This window comes from Xenopus laevis, chromosome 5L (assembly GCF_017654675.1).
Source record: "Xenopus laevis strain J_2021 chromosome 5L, Xenopus_laevis_v10.1, whole genome shotgun sequence".
Lineage (NCBI taxonomy): Eukaryota > Metazoa > Chordata > Amphibia > Anura > Pipidae > Xenopus > Xenopus laevis.
In genome coordinates, this window is record NC_054379.1 from 3,156,324 (window position 1) to 3,182,821 (window position 26,498).

The 26,498-nt window shown below is 43.2% G+C and overlaps 1 protein-coding gene across 2 annotated transcripts in view; it reads right to left on the reverse strand.

Moving 5' to 3' along the window:
- sptbn1.L (spectrin, beta, non-erythrocytic 1 L homeolog) overlaps nt 1-26,498 on the reverse strand; it is a 140,217-nt gene that overhangs the window by 99,779 nt on the left and 13,940 nt on the right. For both annotated transcript variants that reach the window (XM_018262519.2, XM_041562446.1), the window contains exon 2: nt 2,615-2,802. In XM_018262519.2, the coding sequence (XP_018118008.1) occupies nt 2,615-2,759 (145 nt within the window). In that variant the 5' untranslated portion in view covers nt 2,760-2,802. The remainder of the gene's footprint in view (nt 1-2,614; nt 2,803-26,498) is intronic.

A 26,498-nucleotide genomic window follows, 5' to 3' on the forward strand; every position in this document is an offset into this window, starting at 1 on the left:
GCGCAGCAACAATGGACTAAAATAGGGTTTTCGGCAGACAATTAACCTGGGCAAACAAAGCCAACAAGGGTCTTTTTGCCCAATTTAGCCTCTAATGCTTTGGGACAAATCTGGCCGATCATTTGGCATAAGGGCAATTATACTAAAACTTCATGGAGAGTCGCAGGGACAGAACTGGATCAGGGCAGGGGTGTTGCTTGGCCTAAAAACCCGTGGCACTAGGCTCTAGCTCATTTACCCACAGCTTATTAAAGGGACACTTCACCGTTACATTAACTTGCGGTAAGTTATAGAATGTCTTGTTCTTAGCAACCCAAATAGCAGAATGTAGGGTGCTAAATAGCAGAATGTAGGGTGCTTAATAGCAGAATGAAGGGTGCTAAATAGCTAAATGTAGGGTGCTAAATAGCAGAATGTAGGGTGCTAAATAGCTGAATGTAGGGTGCTAAATAGCAGAATGAAGGGTGCTAAACAGCAGATATACAGATGGCAGCAATGAGCTTGATAATAAAGTACGTTAAATATGAACTGGAACTATATGTACTTTGTGTTTAGATTTTGCAGGTTGCATGTGTGTGCTGAAGTTAAACCCATAGTGTAACACTTATTATTATATGATCTGTAGATAAACACTGGAGACTTTATAGTAGATTGGAAGCCTGAGCCTAGAACTGATTACAACAAACCTGCCACACAAATGCTAAACTGGGTGAAAAGTAAAGGACTCAGTGATTATTATCTGAAATATGGTATTCCTTCATCTATTTAACTGCTGCTTGCAACATTGCAACCTACTACCAGCTACTACTCACAGTCACATTGCAGCACGGAGTAGTACATAGCACCCGTGTAACAGTCTGTACAGTGGGGTTTTATACAGCCGAGCACTGGAGAATGATAGTGTGTTATAAAATAATCTCATTAAGCACCCGTGTAACCCACTGTAGCTTCTCCCACTAGAATTACAAGCAAACTCCTCCAGCAGCCTTGATGCCAATATTGAACAGCTATAACTTAATAATAATTCCATCCTGTACCCCAGAACTGCTGAACCTCTAGGATGGTATAGTTCACTTTACTTTGAGGGGTTGTTCACCTTTAAATTAACTTAGTATGATGTAGAGAGGGATATTTCTAAGACAATTTGCAATTGGTTTTATTATTTGTGATTTTTGAGTTATTTAGCTTTTTATTCAGCAGCTCTCCAGTTTGCAATTTCAGCCATCTGGTTGCTGGGGCCCAAATTCCCCTAGCAACCATGAATTGATTTGAATAAAAGACTGGAATATGAATAGGAGAGACCTGAATAGAAAAAGGAGGAATAAAAAGTAACAATAACAATACAAGTATTTGTTTTTTAGATGGGGTCAGTGACCCCTGTTTGAAAGCTGGAAAGACTTGGCAAAAACAAGCAAATAAAACTATAAAAAAAAAAAAAAAAAAAAGAAAAACATTTGTTTAGAATTAGGGATGCACCAAATCCAGGATTTGGTTAGGGATTCGGCCTTTTTCAGCAGGATTTCCTTGTGCCTGGTCGGAACGAATCCGAACAGGGCAGGTAGGGAAATCATGTGACACTTCTTCTCAAAAACGTTTTACTTTCCCGCCCTTAATTTGGATATGCAAATTAGGATTCGGATTCAGTTCGGTATTCAGCCAAATGTTTCACGTAGGACTCGGGGATTCAGCCGAATCCCAGATAGTGGATTCAGTGCATCCCTACTGAGAATAAGCCATTCTACAACATACTAGAAGTTAACTCAAAGGTGACCCAACCCTTTAATAATTTCTTGCCAGAGTCATTTTAGGCTTTGATTCTCATTTAAAGGGGGTGGTAGAGTCAATTCACTAAGTTTAGCTACTCAGCGTAGGCCCCGTGTGTAGCTGGAGCTGCCTGTGAGTTCATTACTATGGAGTCTATAATGTCCCCCCTTTTTTTTTTACTTTAAGGCTGCTCATTAAAGGGATTCTGTCGTAATTTTTATGTTGTAATTTTTATTTCTAAATTACACAGTTTAAACTGTACACTCTTCAATATAAAATGTCATTCCTGAAGCAGCAAGTGTATTTAGTTGTAATATTGGTGTGTAGGTGCATCTCAGCTCATTTTGCCTGGTCATGTGATTTCAGAAAGAGCCAGAACTTTAGGATGGAACTGCTTTCTGGCAGCCTGTTGTTTCTCCTACTCAATGGAACTGAATGTGTCTCAGTGGGACCAGGATTTTACTATTGAGTGCTTTTCTTATATCTGGTTACCTTTCCATTATTCTGTTGTTAGGCTGCTGGGGGAGGGGGTGATACCACTTGCAGTACAGCAGTAAAGAGTGACTGAAGTTTATCAGAGCACAAGTCACATGACTGGGGGCAGCTGGAAACTGACAATATGTCTAGCCCCATATCAGATTTCAAAATTAATTATAAAAAAATAATTTTGCTCTTTTGAGAAATGGATTTCAGTGCAGAATTCTGCTGTAGTAGCACTATTAAAAAAACATGTTTTCCTATGACAGTATCCCTTTAAAAGGGCTAGAGGAGTCTCAAATGTAGAAAAGTGACAAGTAAATCATTTTATTGAGCACATGATGAGAAGTAGAAGCAAGAGGAGACAACGTACCTGCTAAGGCCTTGATGCGGGATCTCTCAAACAGACGGGCAGAGCTGTTCTCATTGTCCCACTCGTCGTCCCAGCGATTGTTGACTGTATCACTGTATTGCTGTTGTATATCACAGTTGTCGTAGTCTGCTGTGACAGCTGTCATTGTGACCTTCCCTAAGCTCTCATCAGCTTCAGCTCACTGGGATCTGCAGGAGACACAACAACACAGCGCTTTGGTTAGTTCAGTATTTTTAGAAGAAGCACAACTATAAAGCGCATGGTGTAAAGTCAGCTGTGAGAACGCAGCACTAGCTTTTATATAGAAAGTCTTCCACTGCATTCTCTATGGGAAAAGGTAACAAGAGACTGAATTCAATAGTCTCTGGACACAATGAAGACTACAGAACATCAAAGGTGATGGTGTAGAACCAGCTCTAGATGTGGTCTTCTTAAAATTAGCTGAGAATGCAGCTAATGCTTTTCTTTGGACCATGGAAATGATATTTTTAGGAGATAGCACCTAGAGCTCATGTGACCGTCAGCTTTGCTGTGCTCCTCAAGGCTACAGGAGACTATTGCAATCAATGACTCCACTTGTTGATCAATAATTACACACTGCCAATTCGTATCAATTAGCAGAGAGGCACAATATCATGTTACTCCACTGCACGTCTGTCAGCAATTAAGCCATCGTTCAGTTGGCCAATCTGTGAGACAATGGGAGCCATAAAATGTAATATATAAAAGAGTAAGATAGACCTGTCCATAGCATCTAATGAAATGCTCCAATGGGATTGATGCAACTAAACAGACAAACAGGCAACAGAGGACAGTGGGGTAACTAGAGTGTCCTGGGCCCCTCTGCAAAAAAATCTTCAGGGGGCCCAGCGCACTCCGATCCCCATCCTCCCACCCACTCTCCACCCGGACTCCTCCCAACTCCGCCCTGTGCCGCCTTGCGCTCTGCTTCCCCGTCGCAGGTAAGAGAGCGGCTGGGGAAGGGAGGGCTCTTGTTGGCTATAGAGGAAGCAGACCCTGCAGTCAAGAACCCCCTGCAACTGCGGGGTCTGCTTTCTTTACACCACTGATGGAGGCCCTATATACAAAGAACCCTGTGCTGTTTGCTTACCCCTTCACATTAAAAATGTGGATTTCATGTGGCTTTTATCCTCCAAAAGCCTTCTTGCAAGAAGTCCTATTTTGTACCCAAGAGGGATCAAGGGGACAAAATAGGACCTCTTGCAAGAAGGCTTTTGGAGGAGAAAAAAAACACATGAAATCCACATTTTTCAGTCAACCAAAGCACACAGTGCACCCATTTCAGATAAGCATTTAGTCTCCATACACTAAACAAAAATTATGGATACATGGGATTAAAGAGATTGCTTGATCCAAAAAACAGTTTGCATCTAACTGTATGGCTTTCGACTTCCTTCTTTCTTATGCACAGAGTTGAGGTCTATAAAATAATATGATGTCATAGATTAATACTGTGATGTAATCGGTCTCCTTGTTTAATTACTTCCTGCTATAACTTGTCTCCCCCGCTTATTTGCCCCTTCTACTATGGTTCTTTGCTTAATTGTTCCAATTGTCTCCTGCAGGACACCATCCTACTTTAAAGGAACAGTATGACAAATGCAAAGTCTGTAATGATGCCAGATTAATTAATTGTGCAGCGAATACCCACTGTGACTTGCATCAACAAGAGGTCCTCTGTAGTCACAGCCTCATTGCACCCCCTCTTAATGGTTTAAAAAAATAATGGTGAGAACTGCTTTCCCTTGTTTGTATCAATAAGTCCATGTTGGTGGCTTTTATATCAGAATGTGATGGTACCCAAGAGGAGAAAAGGTGTAAATCTCACACCGTTGGATGGTTATGGCAGCTATACATGGGTGATAATACAGCTCCCTCCAGATCAAGTCACCGGCTTGTTGGCCTGTGTTTGGGATCTATGAACAGGCCAGTCCAACGGATATCCGGCCAAAGATCGGGCAGATATCAGCAGGTTTGCAGATCCCTTTGGACCAGGAGAACATTGGCATGTTGATGTGGTCCTCAAAAATTGTGTACTCTCTGCAACTTATCCTCATCCAGTGCAATTTGGGTGATATGGGCGGTCAAATTAGGCACAGACCTAACCTAATCACCAAACTTAAGGTGGCTGTATACTGTAAGATTCGCTCATTTGACAAGATCACCAAACGAGTGAATCTTTTCTCCAACAGGCCCATCTTGGGTGGGTGATATTGTTGTCCTAGGGCCAAACCATCGCATTACAAGGAAGGGGATAGGAAAAGTCGTTGCGAGGACCACATCAATGAGCTGATCAAGAAAAATCAAGCCTGCCTGTTCGAGATCTGGACGATGTTTGGCCAGATATCGATTGGTGAGGGCCCCATACACAGGTCTAAAGCTGGCAGTAGGTGTAAAGATCCGATGGTTCGAATCCTCAAACGTTGGGACTTCCCCATCTCCTGACCTGCCACTAACCATGTTCTGCCCCTGACAGCAATCGTACGAAAGTTATGTCCGACCAAAGCTGGTGACAGTCTCCCACTGAAAATCGTCCGATCGGCAATACATGCAGAGATATTACCCGCAGCCGACAGAAATCTTTTAACCTGTCCTATTGTCTGAACGACCGATCTCTGTGGGACGAAAAATGTCGGGACTCTCCACACACGGTCTGAAAATAGGACGAATCTTTGATTCGTACAATCAGATCTTTACGTCTATGGCCAGCTTAAAGGACCTGAATCAGCAGCTTAAACCTGCCAGTATATGACCAGCGTAATGTGCAGCTTTATTGTACACTAAATAAACAGCAGAATGAGGGTCATCTTTGTCACGTGTGTAGAAAATAAATCTGCGTATTAAGCCACAAATTGCGCTTCTTCTTCCCTTGTTGCATTAGGAGATTTTAATTTTCAAGCAGAAATAATACCGCATCCTGTGATACACAAAATAAAGGGGCACTTAAGCAACAGAAATCAATGGCTTTTCCCAGAAACGAGAGCGGCTAATTGACTGATGCTATTTCAGCTTTTCACATCAGCACTACAAGGGCACATTAAGAGCAGACAGGGACAATACAATATAGATGAGTGTCACAGACAGAGCCAGGAGGGGGGGGGAGCAGAAAATTATACTGGGACAAAACACAGCGGAATAAGAAACAGGAGAACCGTGGATTTGGTTTTATTTGTCATGAATAGAGATCTTTAGGGAAGAGATTCCAACAAAATATTCCCAAATTATATGGTGACCACAAATCCAGGAAGGCTAGTGGAACCCAAACACTCCTTAGTGGCCCATGGCAGCCACTTTCTCTATTTAGCCAGTGGGGTGACACCAAAAAGCCTATTGCATTTAATACTTTTTGGCTCAAAAGTCCTCTGATCTGCCGTTTTTGGGGCCAATAACTGCCTGTACCTGCAGTGCCAGACATATTGCACTGAACGAAATCAGAAGTGGCCTAGTTTGGGCATTTCTCTGCCCCAGACACAACCCCCCCCCTCCCCGGTCAGAGCCTCAATCACACTACAGGCCACCCGCCGCAGCCTCAACTCCCTTCCAGGCCCCAGCCTCAATCCCCTTCCGGGCCTCAACTCCCTTCCGGGGCCCCAGCCTCAACTCCCTTCCGGGGCCCCAGCCTCAACTCCCTTCCGGGGCCCCAGCCTCAACTCCCTTCCGGGGCCCCAGCCTCAATCCCCTTCCGGGCCCCAGCCTCAACTCCCTTCCGGGGCCCCAGCCTCAACTCCCTTCCGGGGCCCCAGCCTCAACTCCCTTCCGGGGCCCCAGCCTCAACTCCCTTCCGGGGCCCCAGCCTCAACCCCCTTCCGGGCCTCAACTCCTTTCCGGGCCCCAGCCTCAACTCCCTTCCGGGCCCCAGCCTCAACTCCCTTCCGGGGCCCCAGCCTCAACTCCCTTCCGGGGCCCCAGCCTCAACTCCCTTCCGGGGCCCCAGCCTCAACCCCCTTCCGGGCCTCAACTCCTTTCCGGGCCCCAGCCTCAACTCCCTTCCGGGGCCCCAGCCTCAACTCCCTTCCGGGGCCCCAGCCTCAACTCCCTTCCGGGGCCCCAGCCTCAACTCCCTTCCGGGGCCCCAGCCTCAACTCCCTTCCGGGGCCCCAGCCTCAACTCCCTTCCGGGGCCCCAGCCTCAACTCCCTTCCGGGGCCCCAGCCTCAACTCCCTTCCGGGGCCCCAGCCTCTACTCCCTTCCGGGGCCCCAGCCTCTACTCCCTTCCGGGGCCCCAGCCTCTACTCCCTTCCGGGCCCCAGCCTCTACTCCCTTCCGGGCCCCAGCCTCTACTCCCTTCCGGGCCCCAGCCTCTACTCCCTTCCGGGCCCCAGCCTCTACTCCCTTCCGGGCCCCAGCCTCTACTCCCTTCCGGGCCCCAGCCTCTACTCCCTTCCGGGCCCCAGCCTCTACTCCCTTCCGGGCCCCAGCCTCTACTCCCTTCCGGGCCCCAACTCCCTTCCGGGCCCCAGCCTCTGCTCCCTTCCGGGCCTCAACTCCCTTCCAAATGTCCAAGAAGAGTTGTACTTAGTACATGGGCGATTCTATACTGGCACAGATATACAGTATCTCCTATTAAACGTTATAATTTATATTTACTTATAATTTGGTAAAGTAAAACAGGAGGCCAATGGGAAGTAATAATGAGCTTGTGGTCATCCTGCTAGTGAAACAATGGCCGCTGAGACAAGACAAACTGCCAGATATAAGCACGACAGTAACCCCGGCAATGATCTCGGTCTGTCCAAGATGGTATCAGTTTTTGCAGGTAACGTGATTTAATTCAATGATTGAAATTGATTACGTTGTATATATTTCTTCTGAAATGGCCATAGATATCTAAGCCAATTGTGCAATAAACATGCTGAATAGTGGAATTGAAGCCTGAGAGACGGTTCTCATTCTATTCGAGGTTCTGATGTGGAGAAGAACAAAACAATGAAGGGGTGTCATTCCTGGCTCTCTGCTGCCACCGTCTGGTGAATATCATTAGCACCAAAAAATATATTTTCTTTTTTTTTTATCCCAATGGGCAGTAAAATACAGTAAAATACAGGGAATGAGCAATATCTGCCATTAGTCTTATTTTTTTTAGAAACATAGGAACTTGATCTAAGCTACTAAATTGGTTAATCTGGAAAAAAGAAAGTACCACTTGTATCCCCAATTAAGCAAATGACATTGAGAGGCAGGGGAGGGAGTAAGAACATGAGTCGGAGCAGATGTAATTGGGCTCATATGATCTCATCGCATGATTACACAATGCCCAGAAGATTACAATGGAATCCACAGAGTCTTTCCTCGCAGAAAAACAGGCAAACGTTTGATAGAAAAACACGGAGAAGTTGAAACGACACATATGCACAATAATAAGCGATACTTGATTTTAGGGATACACGGAATCCACTATTTGGGATTCAGCCCAACCACTGAATCCTTCGTGAAAGATCTGGCTGAATACCGAACTGAACCCAAATCCTAATTTGCATATGGGAAAGGATAAAGTGGGAAAAAAAATGTTTTTACATCCTTGATTTGTGACGAAAAGTCATGTGATTTCCTTTCCCACCCTTATTTTACATATGCAAATTAGGACTTGGTTTGGCCAGGCACAAGTATTCGGCCGATTCCGAATCCTGCTGAAAAAGGCCAAATCCCAAACCAAATCCTGGATTTAATGCATCTCTACTTGATTTGCCTCCCGGCACATCACAACTAAATTCCTACCATGTTAAAGGGGAAGCACAGGCCAGTGATACATGTTTTTAGGAGGTAATTGCTGGCCATGGGCTATCTGAGCTGCTTTCACTGCAGTGAAATATAAGTCATCTGCATAACTCTTTGCTTTGCTCTGAGAACAGAATGGTTATTAATGAACAGTTCCCCGTTAACTATGGAAATAGGGAGTATTTCAGCCATAAGTCACGTGGCCCTATCCGAATTGAGTGGCCCTAAATTTCAGCTCTGCAACATTTATTTAAGTTAGAGTCCTGCGCGGAACCACTTTGTTAAACCCGACTCGCACCCACATACTTACCCGATTGGACCCGCTACCCAACCCCCTAAGTACTTTATCCACAACCCGATCCGCTGACCATCAAGAATCAGGAAGTGCTGTCATTGCAAACCAGAAGTGACATCATTAGAAGTAGGCGTGCTCAGAAAGAAAGGAGTAAAACAGGAAGTGCTGTCGTAAACTGGAAGTGACATCATTAGAAGTAGGCGTGCTCAGAAAAAAAAGGAGTAAAACTCGCTATTGAGAAGACCCGTGACCTGACCCAGCAAACCCGGAGAAGCGTCTATACCCGCTCCGGAAACTTCTACCTGCAACCCGCAGGGTACCACAGGTTTTTGCGGGTAACCCACGGGTACCCGCCCCGTTGCAGGGCTCTAAATTTAAGTGACCGAATAACTATTTACTGACCACTGACTCCAATAGGCAGTGAATGGGAGGGAGGAGGGGGTTAAAGTGTTTTGCCCTTGACCACAGAGCTACTAATTGTTTAGAGGAACGGCACACAGGGCCCACTCACAGTTGCCCCTCTATTGATGTGAATGGGGCTCAGTGAAAGCTGGGTAAGATGATGGCTGCCATGATTTCAAGCAAGACGAGTCTGACCCACGACTGCACCCACACAGGGGTCCTTAGTTCCATATCATGTGCAACATACCCCGTGCTTTATTAGACTGGACAAGGTTTTGCAAATGCAAATTCCCGTCATGTTTCTTTGAAATCCTGCTGAATGGTTAAGAAGTGAATTTATGGGCTGAGTGAGCAGACATGGAGCACTTTATATAAATATATATATACAGTACATATCCTGCAAGCAGAAGCAAAACAGGGGCCGGCCGCACGCTACATTAACTGAGAATCGATCAATAACTCTAATGGAGTGCTTCCCCTGTCTCTGATGACTCCAGTAAGTGAGCGCTCAGATAAAAGAGAGTATTAAGTGAACAAGTCGGCTGTGATCATAGTGACAGCTCTACAACTTTCCTCTCATCCAGTAGCCCTGCACAAATAACTCCCCCCCAGAGCAACGCTAGTGGGATTACTGGTTTAAACAACCCAAACACTTCCATATCCTACAAGAGCAATTCTTAGAGAAGGCTAGAAATGGTGTATTTTGTATACTTAACATAAACATGAACTTACTGCACCACAAGTCTAATCAAACAAATGACTTATGCTTTCAAAGTTGGCCACAGGGGGTCACCATCTTGTAACTTTGTTATACATCTTTGCAAGACCAAGACTGTGCACATGCTCAGTGTGATCTGGGCTGCTTAGGGATCATCATAAATGATCAAAACAGCACAAGACAAATAATATCTGCCAGAAGCCGATACAACAAGACTGATTAATAATCAGAATATACAGACTGCACTGGCTCCTGTGTTGTCATGTAATCTAATGTGGATTTTATAGTTTTTGTATTGTTTAATACAAACTTTCTCCAACTCTGCAGAACCATTGTCTGCAGCAAAATAATCCTCCAAATAGAATCCCAGTTTATCTGTTTAAATCTGGCTCCATGATCTTTGTCCCTGCAGCTGGAGTTGGAAACAGTAAAGGGTGGGTTCGGGATTCGGCCTTTTTCAGCAGGATTCGGCCGAACCAAATCCAAATTTGCATATGTGTATTAGGGGTGGCGAGGTAAATCACGTGACTTTTTGTCACAAAACATGGAAGTAAAAAATGTTTTCCCCATCCCACCCCTAATTTGCATAAGAAAATTAGGATATGGATTCAGTTCAGTATTTGGCCAAATCTTTCGCCAAGGATTCGGGGGTTCGGCTGAATCCAAAAAAGTGGATTCGGTGCGTCCATAGTAAAGGGAATGTAAAGGCAAATATAAAATCCAATACAAATCTCTACACTGTTCGCCGAATGCTCTACAGGGAAACAAACAAAGCTGCTTGAGTTCTGCATGGCTGGGAAGTAAGGCGGGGGCTCCCCCTGCTGTTCATAAGTATGATTGTTTCCCTGCAGAGCAGTTAGGGATCGTCTGACAATTCCTATCCACAGCAGTAAATGAAGGGAGAATTTCACTGCATACAGTCAGGTTTCTTATAAAAACTGTACAATTTTTTTTAATTAAAGATAGTTTTCTTTTTCATTAAAGGAGAAGGAAAGCTACGGAGGAATTTTATTGCCAATAGATTAGCTGCAATAGTACAAGCTAGAATGCTATATTTATTCTGTAGAATGTTTTACCATACCTGAGTAAAAAGCTCTAGAAACTCTCTGTTTGTTTAGGATAGGAGCTGCAGTATTAACGTGGTGTGACATCACTTCCTGCCTGAGTCTCTCCCTGCTCTGGGCTCAGATTACAGTAGAGAAGGGAGGGGGGCGGGGGAAGAGGAGCAAACTGAGCATGCTCTTGCCCAGGGCAATGAGGTTTAAGCTGAAGGCAGGAAGTCTGATACAGAAGCCCATGTGTACACAATAGAAGGAAAGAAATGTGCTGTTTCTTTTGACAGGGGACTCAGAGCAGCATTACTTTGGGGGTTTACTGGTATATTTAGATGGACCTTTCTGATAAGGCTTACTTAGTTTTAACCTTTCCTTCTCCTTTAAAGACAGTAAAAATTGAATTTAATTTTTTTGCTTTTACATGCCCGTTTAAAGAGGAAGCACTGTTGCTGTAAACTGGAAGTGGCATCATTAGAAGTGGGCGGGGATTGAATAAAACATTTTGAAAAGGAGTAAAATAAAGATAATATAGCAAAGACCTGCATCTATACATGCACCTGAAAATCCTACCCGCAATCCTCAGGGTAACTGCTTTTTTGTGGGTTAACCACAGGCACCTGACCCGCTGCCGGACTTTCAGGCTTATTCGAAGCAGACTGGAGCAGGAATATGTGACAACACCCAGATGATATTCATCTTTTATATCAACTGGGAAACAGAAAGAAGTTGAAGGGAGCACCAGGGTGGGATGTCAATGATACCTGCTCTGTTTTAGCGGTGGGTGAGCAGTTTGGAACACGGCAATAACAGAGTTTTGGAGAGTTAACAGCCAAAAACATAAAGTCCAGAACATTGGTTTTCTACGGCTGATTGTAAATGTAATGTTATTGGGCACTAAGTAAGGTTGTGTTTAATCTATACATTTTTGATTTGGCCTTCACAAAAGACTTGGCTGGACACCAAAGAAAACCTATTTTGGTTATTTAAAAGTGAGTAAAATCCCAAACAAATGTTGATTAACCCGGGAAAAGTTCCCTCCAAGAGGTCCGTTGCTTTCACAACAATTCAGTTTGGGTAGGAATTCGGGTTACACCAGGGCAGCCACCAACAGAAGCTTTGCTGGGGCAGAGAAGCCAATAAAATGTTCACTCCATAGTCCTGTAGAGAGACATGAATCATCATCATTCATTTATATAGCGCTGACAAGTTACACAGTGCTTTGCATGAATGACAATGGACTTCCCTGGTCTAAAACCATTGTATTCTACTGAGCGTATCAGATGTTTGCTATGTACATATGTGCCCTACTGCCCTATTCACCTTGTATGGCTACACACTTATTAAATAAACTATAGTCAAGCCTCTAAAGCAAACACTCTGTATCAGGCACCAATAAAAATACATTTGATTTCAATGTGCAGAAGCCCATTTTGGTGTTACTGGCCCTTTAAATGGTCCTGCCAGGGAAAAGAAGACGTTCCCACATGATTCCCTAGGATAGAGAACATTCCCCATTGGCCAATAATGACCTTGTCCCAAGGCACCGGTGTCTTTAAGGGAGTCTTTCCGGCACTTTCTCTTGTTGGCAGAAAAGGAACTATTTTGAAGTAAATATGTGGTTTTCTTGGTCTCTGGTTTATTTATTTATAGTTTTCATGAAAAGAGAAGTACGGCCACAGGAAAGTGTGTGTTTGTTTTGCTGGGGTGGATAAGTGCAGCGGAACTAAATGTGTATTGGCTGCATGTAAACATCATAACACATGAAATAACTGCATGAAATGAGCCACTAGTCACTTCTATTCAGCAGAATGTCTGTATGTTATGGTTATTATAGGCCAACATTCATTTCAATATGGCACCTGACCCCCTGATTCAGCTCCCACATGCCCCGACTTGTCTGGGAATGGACTTGCCTGGGACACAACAACTCAACAAAACTAAATTATGGGGCCCCATACACCTGCATGGCCACATAACAAATGGACCTCAACAAATGGAGCCACACTGGCCAATCACTCATTGGGTCCTTGAAATTAAACTGTCCTGTCCTAGGATCCATTTTATTACCAGAAACTGATGCAGTTTTGTTTGATCAGATTCACTCCCAGCACCTTGTGGCCTCACTCCAACCCACCTACTTATAAGGTTGCCACCTTTTCACATGGAACATACCATCCTGGTGAGGGGCAGGTAGGGTTGACACCTTTTCTGGGAAAAATTACCGGCCTTCCTATATATTTATCTAAATCCCCTTTTAATAACATTGGGATCAACCATCATTTTTACCGGCCAGGTGGCAACCCTAGGGGCAGGCCCATGAGGGTTCTGACATAAATGGATGGAGCAATGATGTCATAGAGCAGAGTTATGAGATCAAAGGGTGGATTTGAGCCATCAGCAGTGAATAACAAGGGGATTGGATGAGAACATAGGAGCCTGGGAGAATGGTGCGGATTGGAGGTGGGGGTGATCAGAGGGGGTTTAGGGTTGGATCGACTTGTTATTAAATTTGTCTGTAAATTTGCAATTCCTCCCCCAGCTGGTTATTGTACCGGGTAGACAGGTAAAATTCCAGCCAGGACCCAACCCACCTAAAGGCAGCCATACAGGAGCCAGTCAATACACTCTCCAAACAATAGGCCCACAGGCCAAACAAACAAAGAGCACATAAGGACACACACATACACACACACACACAGTACGGCTGCTTTTGTAGGATTGGAGGTTCCTCTTCACTTTATCAGCTGACTCATGAGACACTGGCAGACATGGTGAGTCAACAGATGAGGTTTTCAAACCTGCCCAATTCCCAAACTGACTGATATTCATCATACATAGAGATCAGGATGGGCAGGCCAATATTACTTGTACCTGTAGGCCACTTGCCTAGATCTCCCCAAAAGCCACCTGATTCATCCCACCAAAACCACTAGCCATTTCATCATAAAAAGCTGGAGCTGAAAGGTACGGTTAAACTAATATCACAACTAAGCTAAATAGTATTTCTCCAAATACTGTAATTGGCATATTCTTTCAGCTGATTCTATGCCAAGATCCGCTGCACCCAACTACCAGCACGATGATGTTTTCTGAGGCTAAGAATTGTATTGTTATCTATGAGAGATGCTGGACACAAATCAAGTAATCATACCCTAGATTTCAATAGCGCACACCAACAGTTTTTTTTATGGAAGAATTATTATATTAATAGACTTTTATGACTTGAATGTTAAGGCTTTGTAGGTGCAAAGACATGGAACTACACTACATCTAGAAGTCCTTGAGTTGGAAATGCCTGCTCACAATGATGCCATTAACTACACATTCCACATAGGGAAAAGAAAGAGGAAAACAATTTGTGCAAACCCCTCTGAGACCATTATATTAAGGATGTAGGACATTAAAGGAGAAGGAAAGGCTACAAGTAAGTAAGCTTTATCAGAAAGGTCTATGTAAATACACCAGTAACCCCTCAAAGTAATGTTGCTCTGACTCCTCTGTCAAACATCACATTTCTTTCCTTCTATTGTGTACTCATGGGCTTCTGTATCAGACTAACTGTTTTCAGCTTAAACCTCCAGGGCTAGGGCTTGAGCATGCTCAGTTTGCTCCTGTCTCCCCTCCCTGCTGTAATCTGAGCCCAGAGCTATGAGTGAGCAGGGAGAGACTCAGGCAGGAAGTGATTTCACACCAAGCTAATATGGCTGCTGCTATCCTAAACAAACAGAGACAGTGTCTAGAAATGTTTACTCAGAAATGGAAAAGCATTCTAAAGAATAAAAATGGTGTTCTAGCTTGCACTGTTGTGGCTAATCTATTGCAATAAACTGCCTTGGTAGCTTTCCTTCTTTAGCTTTCCTTCTTTAACTGTCACTCTCCATTCTTCTCAAAGTCTTCCTCAACACTAACCACCCCAGGCATTGCAAAACTGCTTTGTACTGGGCGAGAAGCCCTATGCTAAGCGGTTGGGAGGCTGGGTCTTCAGATAGTAATCAATGTTACTTTACATAACAGATTATTTTAGATCTATATTTTATATATTCTGAAGTATAAGGCTGACATTGTAAGACCTACGGCAAATGATGAGCGTATTCCCATGTGAGCCGATAAGCAATGTCTGCCATTTACTCAACTGATCGGTTGAATGGGCACATTTGGGCCCAATACCCTGTGCTCAACGGGACTAAGCATGAACACCCAACTAGGTATCTTGCCAACACCCAAAGAAACAACGAACTGGCACAACTTTCTGCCTGTAGAATTCATCCAGAATTCATCCAGAATTCTTTTCCGAGGGATAATTAGGGTACTTATCACTAATTAATGATGGTTCTTGCATTTTAAGTTGTTCATTGGTGATTACCTGTTACCCACAGACTGGGGTTTTCTGTGCAAAGAGACCATTAATTACTACAGCAATTTGGGCTTTATTATATGGTAACTATTTTTGAATCATCTCCCCTTTTTGTAAAGCAGAAGACCAATACACCATCCTTTTCATCATCTACTAATTGCATCCACCGATTCTAGATTTAATGGTGTTTATTTTAAAGGGCGGAAAAGGTAACTTTTGAGATGATAAACATACGGTACTTCAGGGTGGAACAATGAAAAAGCTGGAGAAAAGGCAATAAATCTGAAGCTATTTTGTTTTCTGGAAGGCGCCTGGACAGTTAAAGGGCAAGCGATAAGTGGCTGCAGAAGAAAGTGACAGTGTTCCATGCCTGTGGTCTATAAAAGCAACAACTTCTGTGGAAAGGACATGCCAAACCCAAGAAACCCAACAAAGAAGAAGTCAAATACAGTGTGATCCTAGGAAGAAATCTCATAAGACACAAAAAAATAAACAGAAAACGCAACGTATCCCACCCATCCTGAGAATAAACGCTGTGGGGCCGGGGCAAGGTAGCTGAAAGGAAATGTTAGGGAACACATGGAAGCCATTAGCTCGCATTAAAGCCGTTTTCCCACAATATTATTCATGTATTATAATGTACTCCAGGAATTCAGAGAAGGCAGGAAGGAAGTGTGTGAAGTTTTCTAGCCTGACCAATAAGATATCTAGCTGAAAATATTAGGCAGGCCAAAAAAAACAGGCCAATAATCAGTCTGGAAGGGGCTGAATTAGCAGATTATATCAGCCTGTGTATGTCCAATATTAAGGGCTCTTACTGACGAGCAGTTGAAGCTGCGCTCCGTTTTTCTGCATTCAGCCGCAGGGGAGCGCAGGAATAGACGCATAATGTTTTTTCCAATGGGGCTGTACTCACACAAGCGCGTGTAGGCGCCGAACGCAGGAAAAATGCAGCATGTTGCGTCTCAACCTGCGTTTGGTGCCTACACGCGCCTGTGTGAGTACAGCCCCATTGGAAAAAACGTAATGCGTCTATTCCTGCGCTCCCCTGCGGCTGAACGCAGAAAAACGGAGCTTCAACCACTCGTCAGTAAGAGCCCTAAAGTAATAAGATCAAACCTATACATAATTTATACATAAATTTAGCAATAGATGGCATAAAAATGCTCAGACAAGTCAGGGAAAGTTGCAGATTGTTGCAAGAAGTCACATACATTCCCACTATGTCTGGGGAAGCAGACTACTACAGAGCGGAGCGGGCAGAGGGAGCAGTGATAGGACAGGCTCTGATGCACACAGAACTTGCAGAACGGTAACAACGTTAAAGGGGTGGTTTACCTTTAAAGGGAAACTGTCATGGGGAAACCTGTTTATTTCAAAACACATCAGTTAACAGTGCTGCAGAATTCTCAAAAGAGCAAACAGATTTTTTTTACATTTTACTTTGAAATGTGACATGGGGCTAGACATGTTTTCAGTTTCCCAACTGCCCCCCAGCCATGTGATTTGAGCTCTGCACTATTGTGGCTAATCTATTGGCAATAAAAAGCCTCCCTAGCTTTCCTTCTCCTTTAAGGGCTAGTCCACACGAGGAGATTCGGGGAGATTTTGTCGCCTGGCGACTAATTGCTATCTCCCCGAACTGCCTCTGCGTTTTTCCCCATAGGCTAAAATGCGAAGTCACCTGCGCGAATGCACACGCGGCAATGTGTTTTCAATAGTCGCCCAAAGTTGCCTCACCAGTGGACCATCACTGTGTGTACAGATGCCAATTTAGTGTGTCTTGTAACTATCAGACCCTCTGGCTGCACCACAATAAAGGAATGTATTGTTAATGCAATGTATATATGTAATAGTGTAAATGTATAAAAAAGGCAGTTTTGTAGAAAGCCCAATTAAGCAATTCAATGTAAATATATAACAGGAATCACAGCAGTTAATCACTTGCACTTAAGTACTTTGAAAAATTTCTAAGAGTAACGTCAGTAATTACATTGCCCCCTGCTGGCCTTTTCTACTTTGTGCACATGAAAAATACTATGGGCAAGTGCCACGACCGATATCGTTTTTACTTCAATGTAATCAGCAATCATTTATAATGGAATCATTTAGCATGGACATTCCTTCCCTGCATATATTCAATGATAGGTATCTGTTCAAGCTGCCATATTGCTTGACGTGGCTCATCAATGTACATGCACACAGTAAGCCATGTCCCTATATATTATTATTAATGGGGTGGTTCACATTTAGTATGTTAAAGAATGGCCAATTCTAAGCAACTTTTCAACTGCTCTTCATTATTTATATTTTTTATAGTTTTTAAAATGATTTGCCTTCTTCTTCTGACTCTTTCCAGTTTACAAATGGGGGTCACTGACCCATCCGTTAGACAAATTTGGCAATTTATCTGCCTGTGTATGGGGGTTTCCGACGGGTCTTCCTGAACGATATCTGGCCACGATATAGATCGGGAAGGTTTGATTTTTCCACCAACCGACCCGTCGGAGCCCATTGCTCCTCATTGTAATCTGATCGTTCGGCCCTAGGGCCGAATGTTCAGATTACCCTGATATAGCCCTGCCGTTGGTGGGTATATCTGTGAAAGATCCGCTCGTTTGACAATGTCGCCAGACGAGCGGATCTCTTCATGTATGGCCAGCTTTAGACTACACGTTTTTATCACTCAGCTTTCTATTCAGATCTCTCCTATTCATATTCCAGTCTCTTATTCAAATCAGTGCATGGTTGCTAGGGGAATTAAGACACTAGCAACCAGATGGCTGAAATTGCAAACTGGAGAGCTGCTGAATAAAAAGCTAAATAGGTAAAAAAAAAAAAACGATTCTCAGACTATCACTCTCAACATCATACTAACATTTAACAACTCCTATAATATCGTTATAATCGGAGCTTAGTGATGTCATTTCTGTCACATGACTCAGAGAAACTTGTGTATTATAATAAATAAAGTACCCCCTGTTGTAAAATATGAGGATATTAGAAGTCACCCCCGAGTTCCAAGACCTGTATAAAAACATGTGTTTTATATGGTCATGGGACTCCTCTGTAACTTATAATATCCTTTTTGTTTACAAGAGGGGGTACCTTATTAACTATATTAAATGCAGGAGAGCTAATTAGTGAAATTAATAAGTAAAATCTGCTTTAGCAAAGTGTGAGATTTGGCCCATGAGCAGCAAGACCTCTGGCCACACAGCCAAGTTGGTTTATTGAGTGAGAATAATCAAATATGACATTTTGAGAGAATCACAAAAGAGAAATGTAACAAACTATAAACAAATAGTTGAGGAAGGGCAATAAATAATAGGTACATATACATACCTCCCAATATTTCGGAAATAAAAAGAGGGATAAAAAAGTTGCAACTGGCAGTGTGTATCGAATTTTTTGACCATGGCCATTTTTGTGACCCCCTAATTACCACATGTTCATTTTGCAAAATTTGGCAGGTTATGAAAGTTTGAACATATTTCTGTGTTTTTTTCAGTTATTACGGTTTTGCTAATGAAGATGAATTGCCCTTTAAGCTGAGTCTAACTTCTCCCAAGGGACCCGTTATCTTATATAGTTAGGCTAAGGCCACACTAGGCGATAGCGCCGCGATTTGACTCGCGGCGACTTTTCGCCGCGACTTTTAAGCCGCAATCGCTGGGGAAACTTTTGCGCTGGCATCTATGGGGAATCGCCAGCGTAAAAACACACGCGGCGATCTTTTTTCTATTGTCGCTCGAAATCGCCTAGCGAGGCAATTTCGAGCGACAGTAAAGAAAAGATCGCCGCGTGTGTTTTTACGCTGGCGATTTTTCGCGATTCCCCATAGACGCCAGCGCAAAAGTTTCCCCAGCGATTGCGGCTTAAAAGTCGCGGCGAAAAGTCGCCGCGAGTCAAATCGCGGCGCTATCGCCTAGTGTGGCCTTAGCCTTACAATGACTTATTTGCTTATCTAGAAATTGTTACAAAAGTATCTTATCTGCTGCTGTTCTGGGCTCTCTGCCAAAAGCCAATTAAGTTAGAAACTTTGTTTCTTTTTCTGCCTGTTCAGTGCAGAGAAAATACAGAATTTCCAGTACAAATGAGGGACTGCGAGTTGAGCTGTCAAAAGAGGGACTGTCCCTCTAAAAACGGGACAGTTGGGAGGTATGCTTAAAATATAGCAGCTGTGCAGCCATTCTCGTCTCTGCACATGCTGCCATGCCAAGCTGCACGATAATAAACATGCGATGGCATTGAAGTGAGAGGGAAGCAAGTGTGCATGAGTGATTTGCTAATGAAATAACAAAAGCAGGAGGATGTGATGTTGGCGGAGAGGTATGTGCTGGAGGGAAGCACAACAAAGAAATAGGAAATTGCACTAAACAGACACACCTAAAGCCAAAAACATGGGCCAACGGCTTCATTAACTAATCAGTACAAAAAAAACAGCATTTCTGCTACATTATGACAGCATCAATTAGAACACGACTAATTCAAATTAGATGCAAATTACACATATTGTTAACGATCTAAGGGGCAATAGGACATGGGGGGGTCTGTCACCTGCACAAAATCATAACTGCGGCAGCTGAAAAATAACTAACGTTCTTTCCTTGTTGTGTGATAATACTAGTGCAACAATACACTTATAATGCATTTAACTAGGATGTACTTACTCTGTATACATAAGGGTATTGGATTCGTTATACAGAAACCCGTTATCCACAAAACTCCAAATTACAGAATGGCTGTCTCCCATAGACTCCATTTTAATCAAATAATCCAAATTTTAAAAACTGATTTCCTTTTTCTGTGTAATAATAAAACAGTCGCTTGTACTTGATCCCAACTAAGATTTAATTAATCCTTATTGGAGACGATTGTTTATATGATTTTCTAGTAGACTTAAGGTATGAATTGTGTCTGTATGTCACCCTCCCATTTAGACTGTAAGCCCCACGGGGTAGGGTCCTCCATCCTTTTGTCTCCTTGACACTGAGCACTTAATCTATAGTGTAATTATATTTTATATGTATGTAAATTGTATTTCTAATAATGCACTTATTGTTACTAATTAACTTGTGAACCCTTGTTTGTTACTACTAATTTATTGCTTTGCCCTCAAGGAGCGCTATGAAAATAAAAATATACATATACACATACTTGAAGACCCAAATTATAAACAGATCCCTTATCTAGATTATATGTAGGCGCCGAACGCAGGTTCAGACGCAACATGCTGCATTTTTCCTGCGTTCGGCGCCTACATGCGCCTGAGTGAGTACAGCCCCATTTGAAATAATGACTTGCGTCTATTCCTGCGCTCCCCTGCGGCTGAACGCCAAAAAACGGAACGCAGGGGAGCGCAGGTCAAAACGCCAGTGAGTAAGAGCCCTTACACAACTAACTGAAAGTTGTTTAATATAATAAATAATGTAGCCCCTGTTGTAAAATATGAGGCCTTTGGCCTTGTGCCTTTAGTTGGTCATGGAACTTATAATATCCTTATATTTGACAATGGGGGTACTTTATTCACTATATGTTTCCCACTGCCCAGGTGATAAAATCCTTTTGCTGCAAGTAACACTGGAATCATTATTATTAATATTATTAAAGCCTCACATTTCATTGCTACGGTGAGTGGATCAGGCCCTATAAAACGAAATCTTCAATTGTGCAGTAGGTTGGAGACATTTCATTCTAGGTTTCCAGTCTCCGTAGCAAACGATATCTAATTGCAGACACTGTATTTCTGTTCTGTAATTCTCCAGTAGAACAACAAGAGACAAGAGCAGGGAGATCCTTGTGCGACACACACAGTGACCCTTCCCATTACAAATAGAGTTAAATAGTCGTTGGCTCTTAATGAGAAGTTTCTAACGAGCCAGTTAACAGCTGCGGAGCATCAGCCAGTGTTGGGAACATTCCTCTGTACAAGGGAATGCGACTCAGTATTGTTGCGCTTGAAGGTCACTAGAAGGTTAATAGCCTGAGTCTGGAGGAATGTGGAGTCTTGAGTCTCTAAACGGAGAACCTCATTTTCCTTCATTAACTTTATTTACAGCAAGGAGCCCACGGCAGCTGTAGAAACACCACTAAAAATGTTTGTCATACTAACTGCCACCCGCTGTCCTCCTGCCGGCACTTCTGTCTGGTGAGAAACAATAAATACTGGTCAACGTGTAACAAAGGGTTAATTAAGGGCTCTTACACACGGGCGGTTTTTCCGCGTTGCGCTTTCTTCCGTTCAGGGATCGCAGGAGTAGACGCACTCGTTTATTGTGAAGGGGACTGTACTCACGCAGACGCATGTATGCGCTGAACGCAGGTAAAATGCAACATGCTGCGTCCCACCAGTGTTTGGCGCATACATGCGTCTGTGTGAGTACAGTCCCCTTCACAATAAACGAGTGCGTCTACTAGGGATGCACCGAATCCAGGATTCAGTTCAGGATTCAGCCTTTTTCAGCAGGATTTGGATTCAGCCGAATCCTTCTGCCCAGCCAAACCTAATCCATATGCAAATTAGGGACGGGGAGGGAAATTGCGTGACTTTTTGTCTCAAAACAAGGAAGTAAAAAAGGTTTTCCCCTTCTCACCCCTAATTTGCATATGCAAATTAGGATTCGGATTGGAATTCAGACGATTCTTTCGCAAAGGATTCGGGGGTTCGGCCGAATCGAAAATAGTAGATTGGGTGCATCCCTAGCATCTACTCCTGCAGTCCCTGATGGAAGAAAGCGCAACGCAGGGGAGCGCAGGAAAAGCCGCCCGTGTGTAAGAGCCCTAATTCTGACCAAAACTCAATTGTAAAGTATTTATACACAGTCTGTATGATGAATAGTCCCACAGCAAATAGATTGTACAGCAGCCTCTACAATAAGCACAGAAATCATACCGGACATAGCTGCCTGTAAGATCACTGACGAACAGTCCTGCAGTTGGTCAGTTTTAGCAACAGGAAAACAGGGAGAGCCGACAAGTATTATGTTAAAATTCACAGTCATGTTTTGTCAGGGACAAATTCGAATCCCAAACCAAATCTCGGGTTTGGCGCATACGTAATCCCACCTCCAAAAATTACTTTTAGGGCAATGCATTACTTTATAATCTTCAGTGCAGGTGACAAAACATCAGAAAGTCCCATTGTATTGGTGTCTGTATAAATCACTGGTGGTAAAATACGTAATACGTAATTATGTAACCACCAAAAACTGCCACCTTTGCTTTTTCATTTACGTGATTCAAATGTTTTGCCACAGGCGAAGGTGGTTCATATGGCTTGCAGCTGCCTGGGACTAGAGATACAGTACAAGTTACTAAGTGATGTGCTGAAGCCTCATTCTGCTCTCTGTATAAACAAACCCCTACAATCCTGCAGCCTTTGAGATAAGCAATTCATTATATAGACAGTTAATCTGCAGACGGGACATTTTTATGATCATAAAAAGCCCTCGACAGCTGGCAGCCTAGATTTTCTGGTCTATGTCGGGCTTCATTAATTTATCAGAGAATGTTCTTGATTTTTAAGCAAACAAAACATTATACTCTGTTGCATCAGCAAAGTTACAAAAACCTCCCATCACACGGCAAGAACTGCGCATTAACACAGCAGATATTTATATTGTCTTTAGCCTTGATTTAAAGTCACAGGGGTAATATTTCACTTATTGCTAATAAACGGTTTTATAAATATGTGTTGTTATTATTAATAATAATAATTATAATAAGGTTACATTTTGGATTCAATCTCACCACTTTCATGATGCAAGTCCCACACACATGGACAGGCCCTGATCTTACTAGAGAATATACAAGGCATGGGACCTGTTATCCAGAATGATCAGGACCTGGTGTTTTCTGGATAACAGATCTTTCCGTGATTTGGATCTTCATACCTTAGGGGGAATGTTAGCGTTTTTATATACCTCGAATGAACTCACAACTCTTATTTAAGAAAAAACTCTAATGGAAAAAACCTAGGGTTGCCACCTGTTCGGTTTGACCCAGACAGCCCAGTTTTTTGAAGGGCTGCCCATATGATTGAGACGGCGATCGGCCAATCACTTGCCCCCTCCACATCACGGACCCGCCCCATTCGCATCACGGCCCGCCCCCTGCCTGGTCTCTACCTAATTCTGCAAGTTGTGAAGCCTGAAACCTTAATTGAGTTTTCCGCGGGGGACAAAACTGGAATCGCTCTAATTATTTGAGTTTTTGGGCAAGACCCTCAGAAAAAAACTTTAAAACATCATGAAGGCTATTAACAGTCTCTGCCATTGACTCGTACATGACCTCGACAGGTTTTAGATGCTATATTTTTGGATTTGAGCCATTTTTCCGGGGTCAGGGTATAATAAATCTAAAAAAATGAGTTTTTTAATTTTTAAATTTTTTTTTACCTGAAAATGTTAGTTTTGACCAAAAAATGAACTCGACAACTCGAACCTTAATAAATCTGCCACTAAATCTACTAGAAAATCATATAAACATGAAATAAAGCCAATAGGCTGGTTTTGCCTCCAATAAGGATTAATTATATCTTAGTTGGGATCAAGTACAAGCGCCTGTTTTATTATTACAGATATGGGACCTGTTATCAGGATATGGGGTTTTCTGGATAACAGATCTTTCAGTAATTTGGATCTTCATACCTTAAGTCTACTAGAAAATCATATAAACATGAAATAAACCCAATAGGCTGATTTTAAAAATTTGGATTATTTGGATAAAATGGCGTCTACGAGAAATGGTCTTTCCTTAATTCGGAGGTTGTAGATAACGGATCCCATACCTGTACTAAATGAAGTGGTGCCCAAGCACACAACTAGCTGGACTAGACAGGAGCAAAGATACTTGTTATATTTATTTGTGGGAAGCAGTGGGGATTTCAGGTTATTCTTGGCTTGTTTCTGATCTTGGTGCTGTTGGGATTAATCTTTCTAATGGCAGATGGTGAGGCCTCCAGCAAGAGACACACACACTACATGACCCGAGCTAAGAAGCATCAGAACCCTCTAAGCAACTGCCCAATTCACTTAACTCTTCCAACCTTCTTCTCGGACAAGAGGAGCATGATGAGATGTGTAGTTGCGCAGCAAGTGAATGGTTGAACTGAGGCAGCACAGTATGGAAGAGTCAAACCTGAAGGGCAGTCGGAGTGAGATATTTGGTTAAATTGGATATCATTACAATGTTTTTATAGATCGGCGGCCTTGTTATAACAAAGGGGAGGCCTGACAGGTGTTTGAAGGGGTGGTTCACCTTTACTTTAACTTTTAGTAAGTTCTAGAATTTCTGAGACAATTTGCAGTTGATTTTTATTTTGTGGTTTTTGAGTTATTTAGCTTTTTATTCAGCAGCTCTCCAGTTTACATTTCAGCCATCTGGTTGCTATGGTCCTAATTCCCCTAGCAACCATGCACTGATTAGAATAAGAGACTGGAATATGAATAGGAGAGGCCGGAATAGAAAGATGAGGAAGAAAAAGGCAAATCATTTAAAAACTATAAAAATGTAATAGTGAAGACCAATTGAAAAGTTGCTTAGAATTTGCTATTCCATTACATACTAAACGTTAACTGAAAGGTGAACCACCCCTTTAATGTCTCTTACAGACGAGCGTTTTTACCTGCGCTCCCCTGCGTTGCGCTTTCTTCCATTCAGCCGCAGGGGAGCGCAGGAGTAGACTCACGGAATTATTGTCAAGGGGCTGTACTCACACAGACGCATGTAAGCGCCGAACGCAGGTGGGACGCAGCATGTTGCATTTTACCTGCGTTAGGCGCTTACATGCGTCTGTGTGAGTACAGCCCCTTGACAATAATTCAGTGCGTTTACTCCTGCGCTCTCCTGCGGCTGAATGGAAGAAATCGCAACGCAGGGGAGCGCAAGTAAAAACGCTCGTCTGTAAGAGCCATTAAAGGCTAACGTAACCTTACTGCCAGAATCCCTTTAAGGGTTGGACTACATGGACGTTTTCGGCGTGATCTGACATGCTGTGACAAAACGCAGCGACATAAATAAGGTAATAGATAGAAATGTTGGATGAAATCGCAGCGTTGATCCGACATGTCACGCAGCGTCTGCATCCGACAGTCGTGTCAGATCAACGCTGCGACTTCATCCGACACTGCATTCACTTATTTCCGTCGCATGCGATTTGTTGCCGGCGTTTTGTTGCCGAAAAAACGTCTGTGAAGTCCTACCCTTAGGGTTCTTACTCAGGCGCGTTTTTACCTGCGCTCCCCTGCGTTCCGTTTTTTCGGCGTTCAGCCGCAGGGGAGCGCAGGAATAGACGCATTACATTTTTTCCAATGGGGCTGTACTCACACAGGCGCGTGTAGGCACCGAACGCAGGAAAAATGCAGCATGTTGCGTCTCAACCTGCGTTCGGCGCCTACACGCGTCTGTGTGAGTACAGCCCCATTTGAAAAAATGAAATGCGTCTATTCCTGCGCTCCCCTGCGGCTGAACGCCGAAAAACGGAATGCAGGGGAGCGCAGGTAAAAACGCGCGTGAGTAAGAACCCTTAGGCAACTTTATTTAGACTTTAATACAAATAGTTTAGGTCAGATTGTTACCAGACTCAGCTGAGAATGATTTGTATGTTTATTATCTTTATGACTTATTTGTAGCATTTCTATTTCTATTTCTCCCCATTACTAGAGATGCTCCTGAGGCCTAAGCCGAAATAGACAATAACAAAAAGTCACCTCCCTGGTGTTTCTGCCTTTATTTTCACCATTTCACTTCCGAACATTCGTTTTCCTCCTACACGATCATTCTCACGGCAACAAAAGCCAACAAGGGGAACATATTAGGATATTATTTCACCAAACTCGCCCCAAAAATCAAGGTTGCACCAGTTTCCATGGTCCCTGCAAACACGGAGTGGGTGGGGAGGGGGATCCAAATGACTTGTGTGGTGACTGTGCCCCATTATAAAGCCCCATATAAAGACTGGAATGAAATAATGCCAGCGGGAAGCAAAGAGAAGGACTGTTAGAATGGCAAGTGTTATTGTACAAGCCGCACGATTCCTCTGGGACCAACCACACCTCTCCCGACAAGCCCAGCGCCTCTTATTCTTCCTCTATTTGCTCACACTGCTGCTGCTTTTCACTTCATACACAAAACGAGAGGCTGCATTTTTGGGTGGTTACGTTAGCAATTTAGTGGCAATTATGAGCGGTCTGTGCAGCATATGGGCAGAGAGGAAGGGGACTGTTTATATGTCAGCCTTCCACAAATAAAACACTCAAATTCACTCCACCAGTTAGCCCTCGTGCAAAATAAAAGGTTTATTTCATTTTGAGCTTTACCAT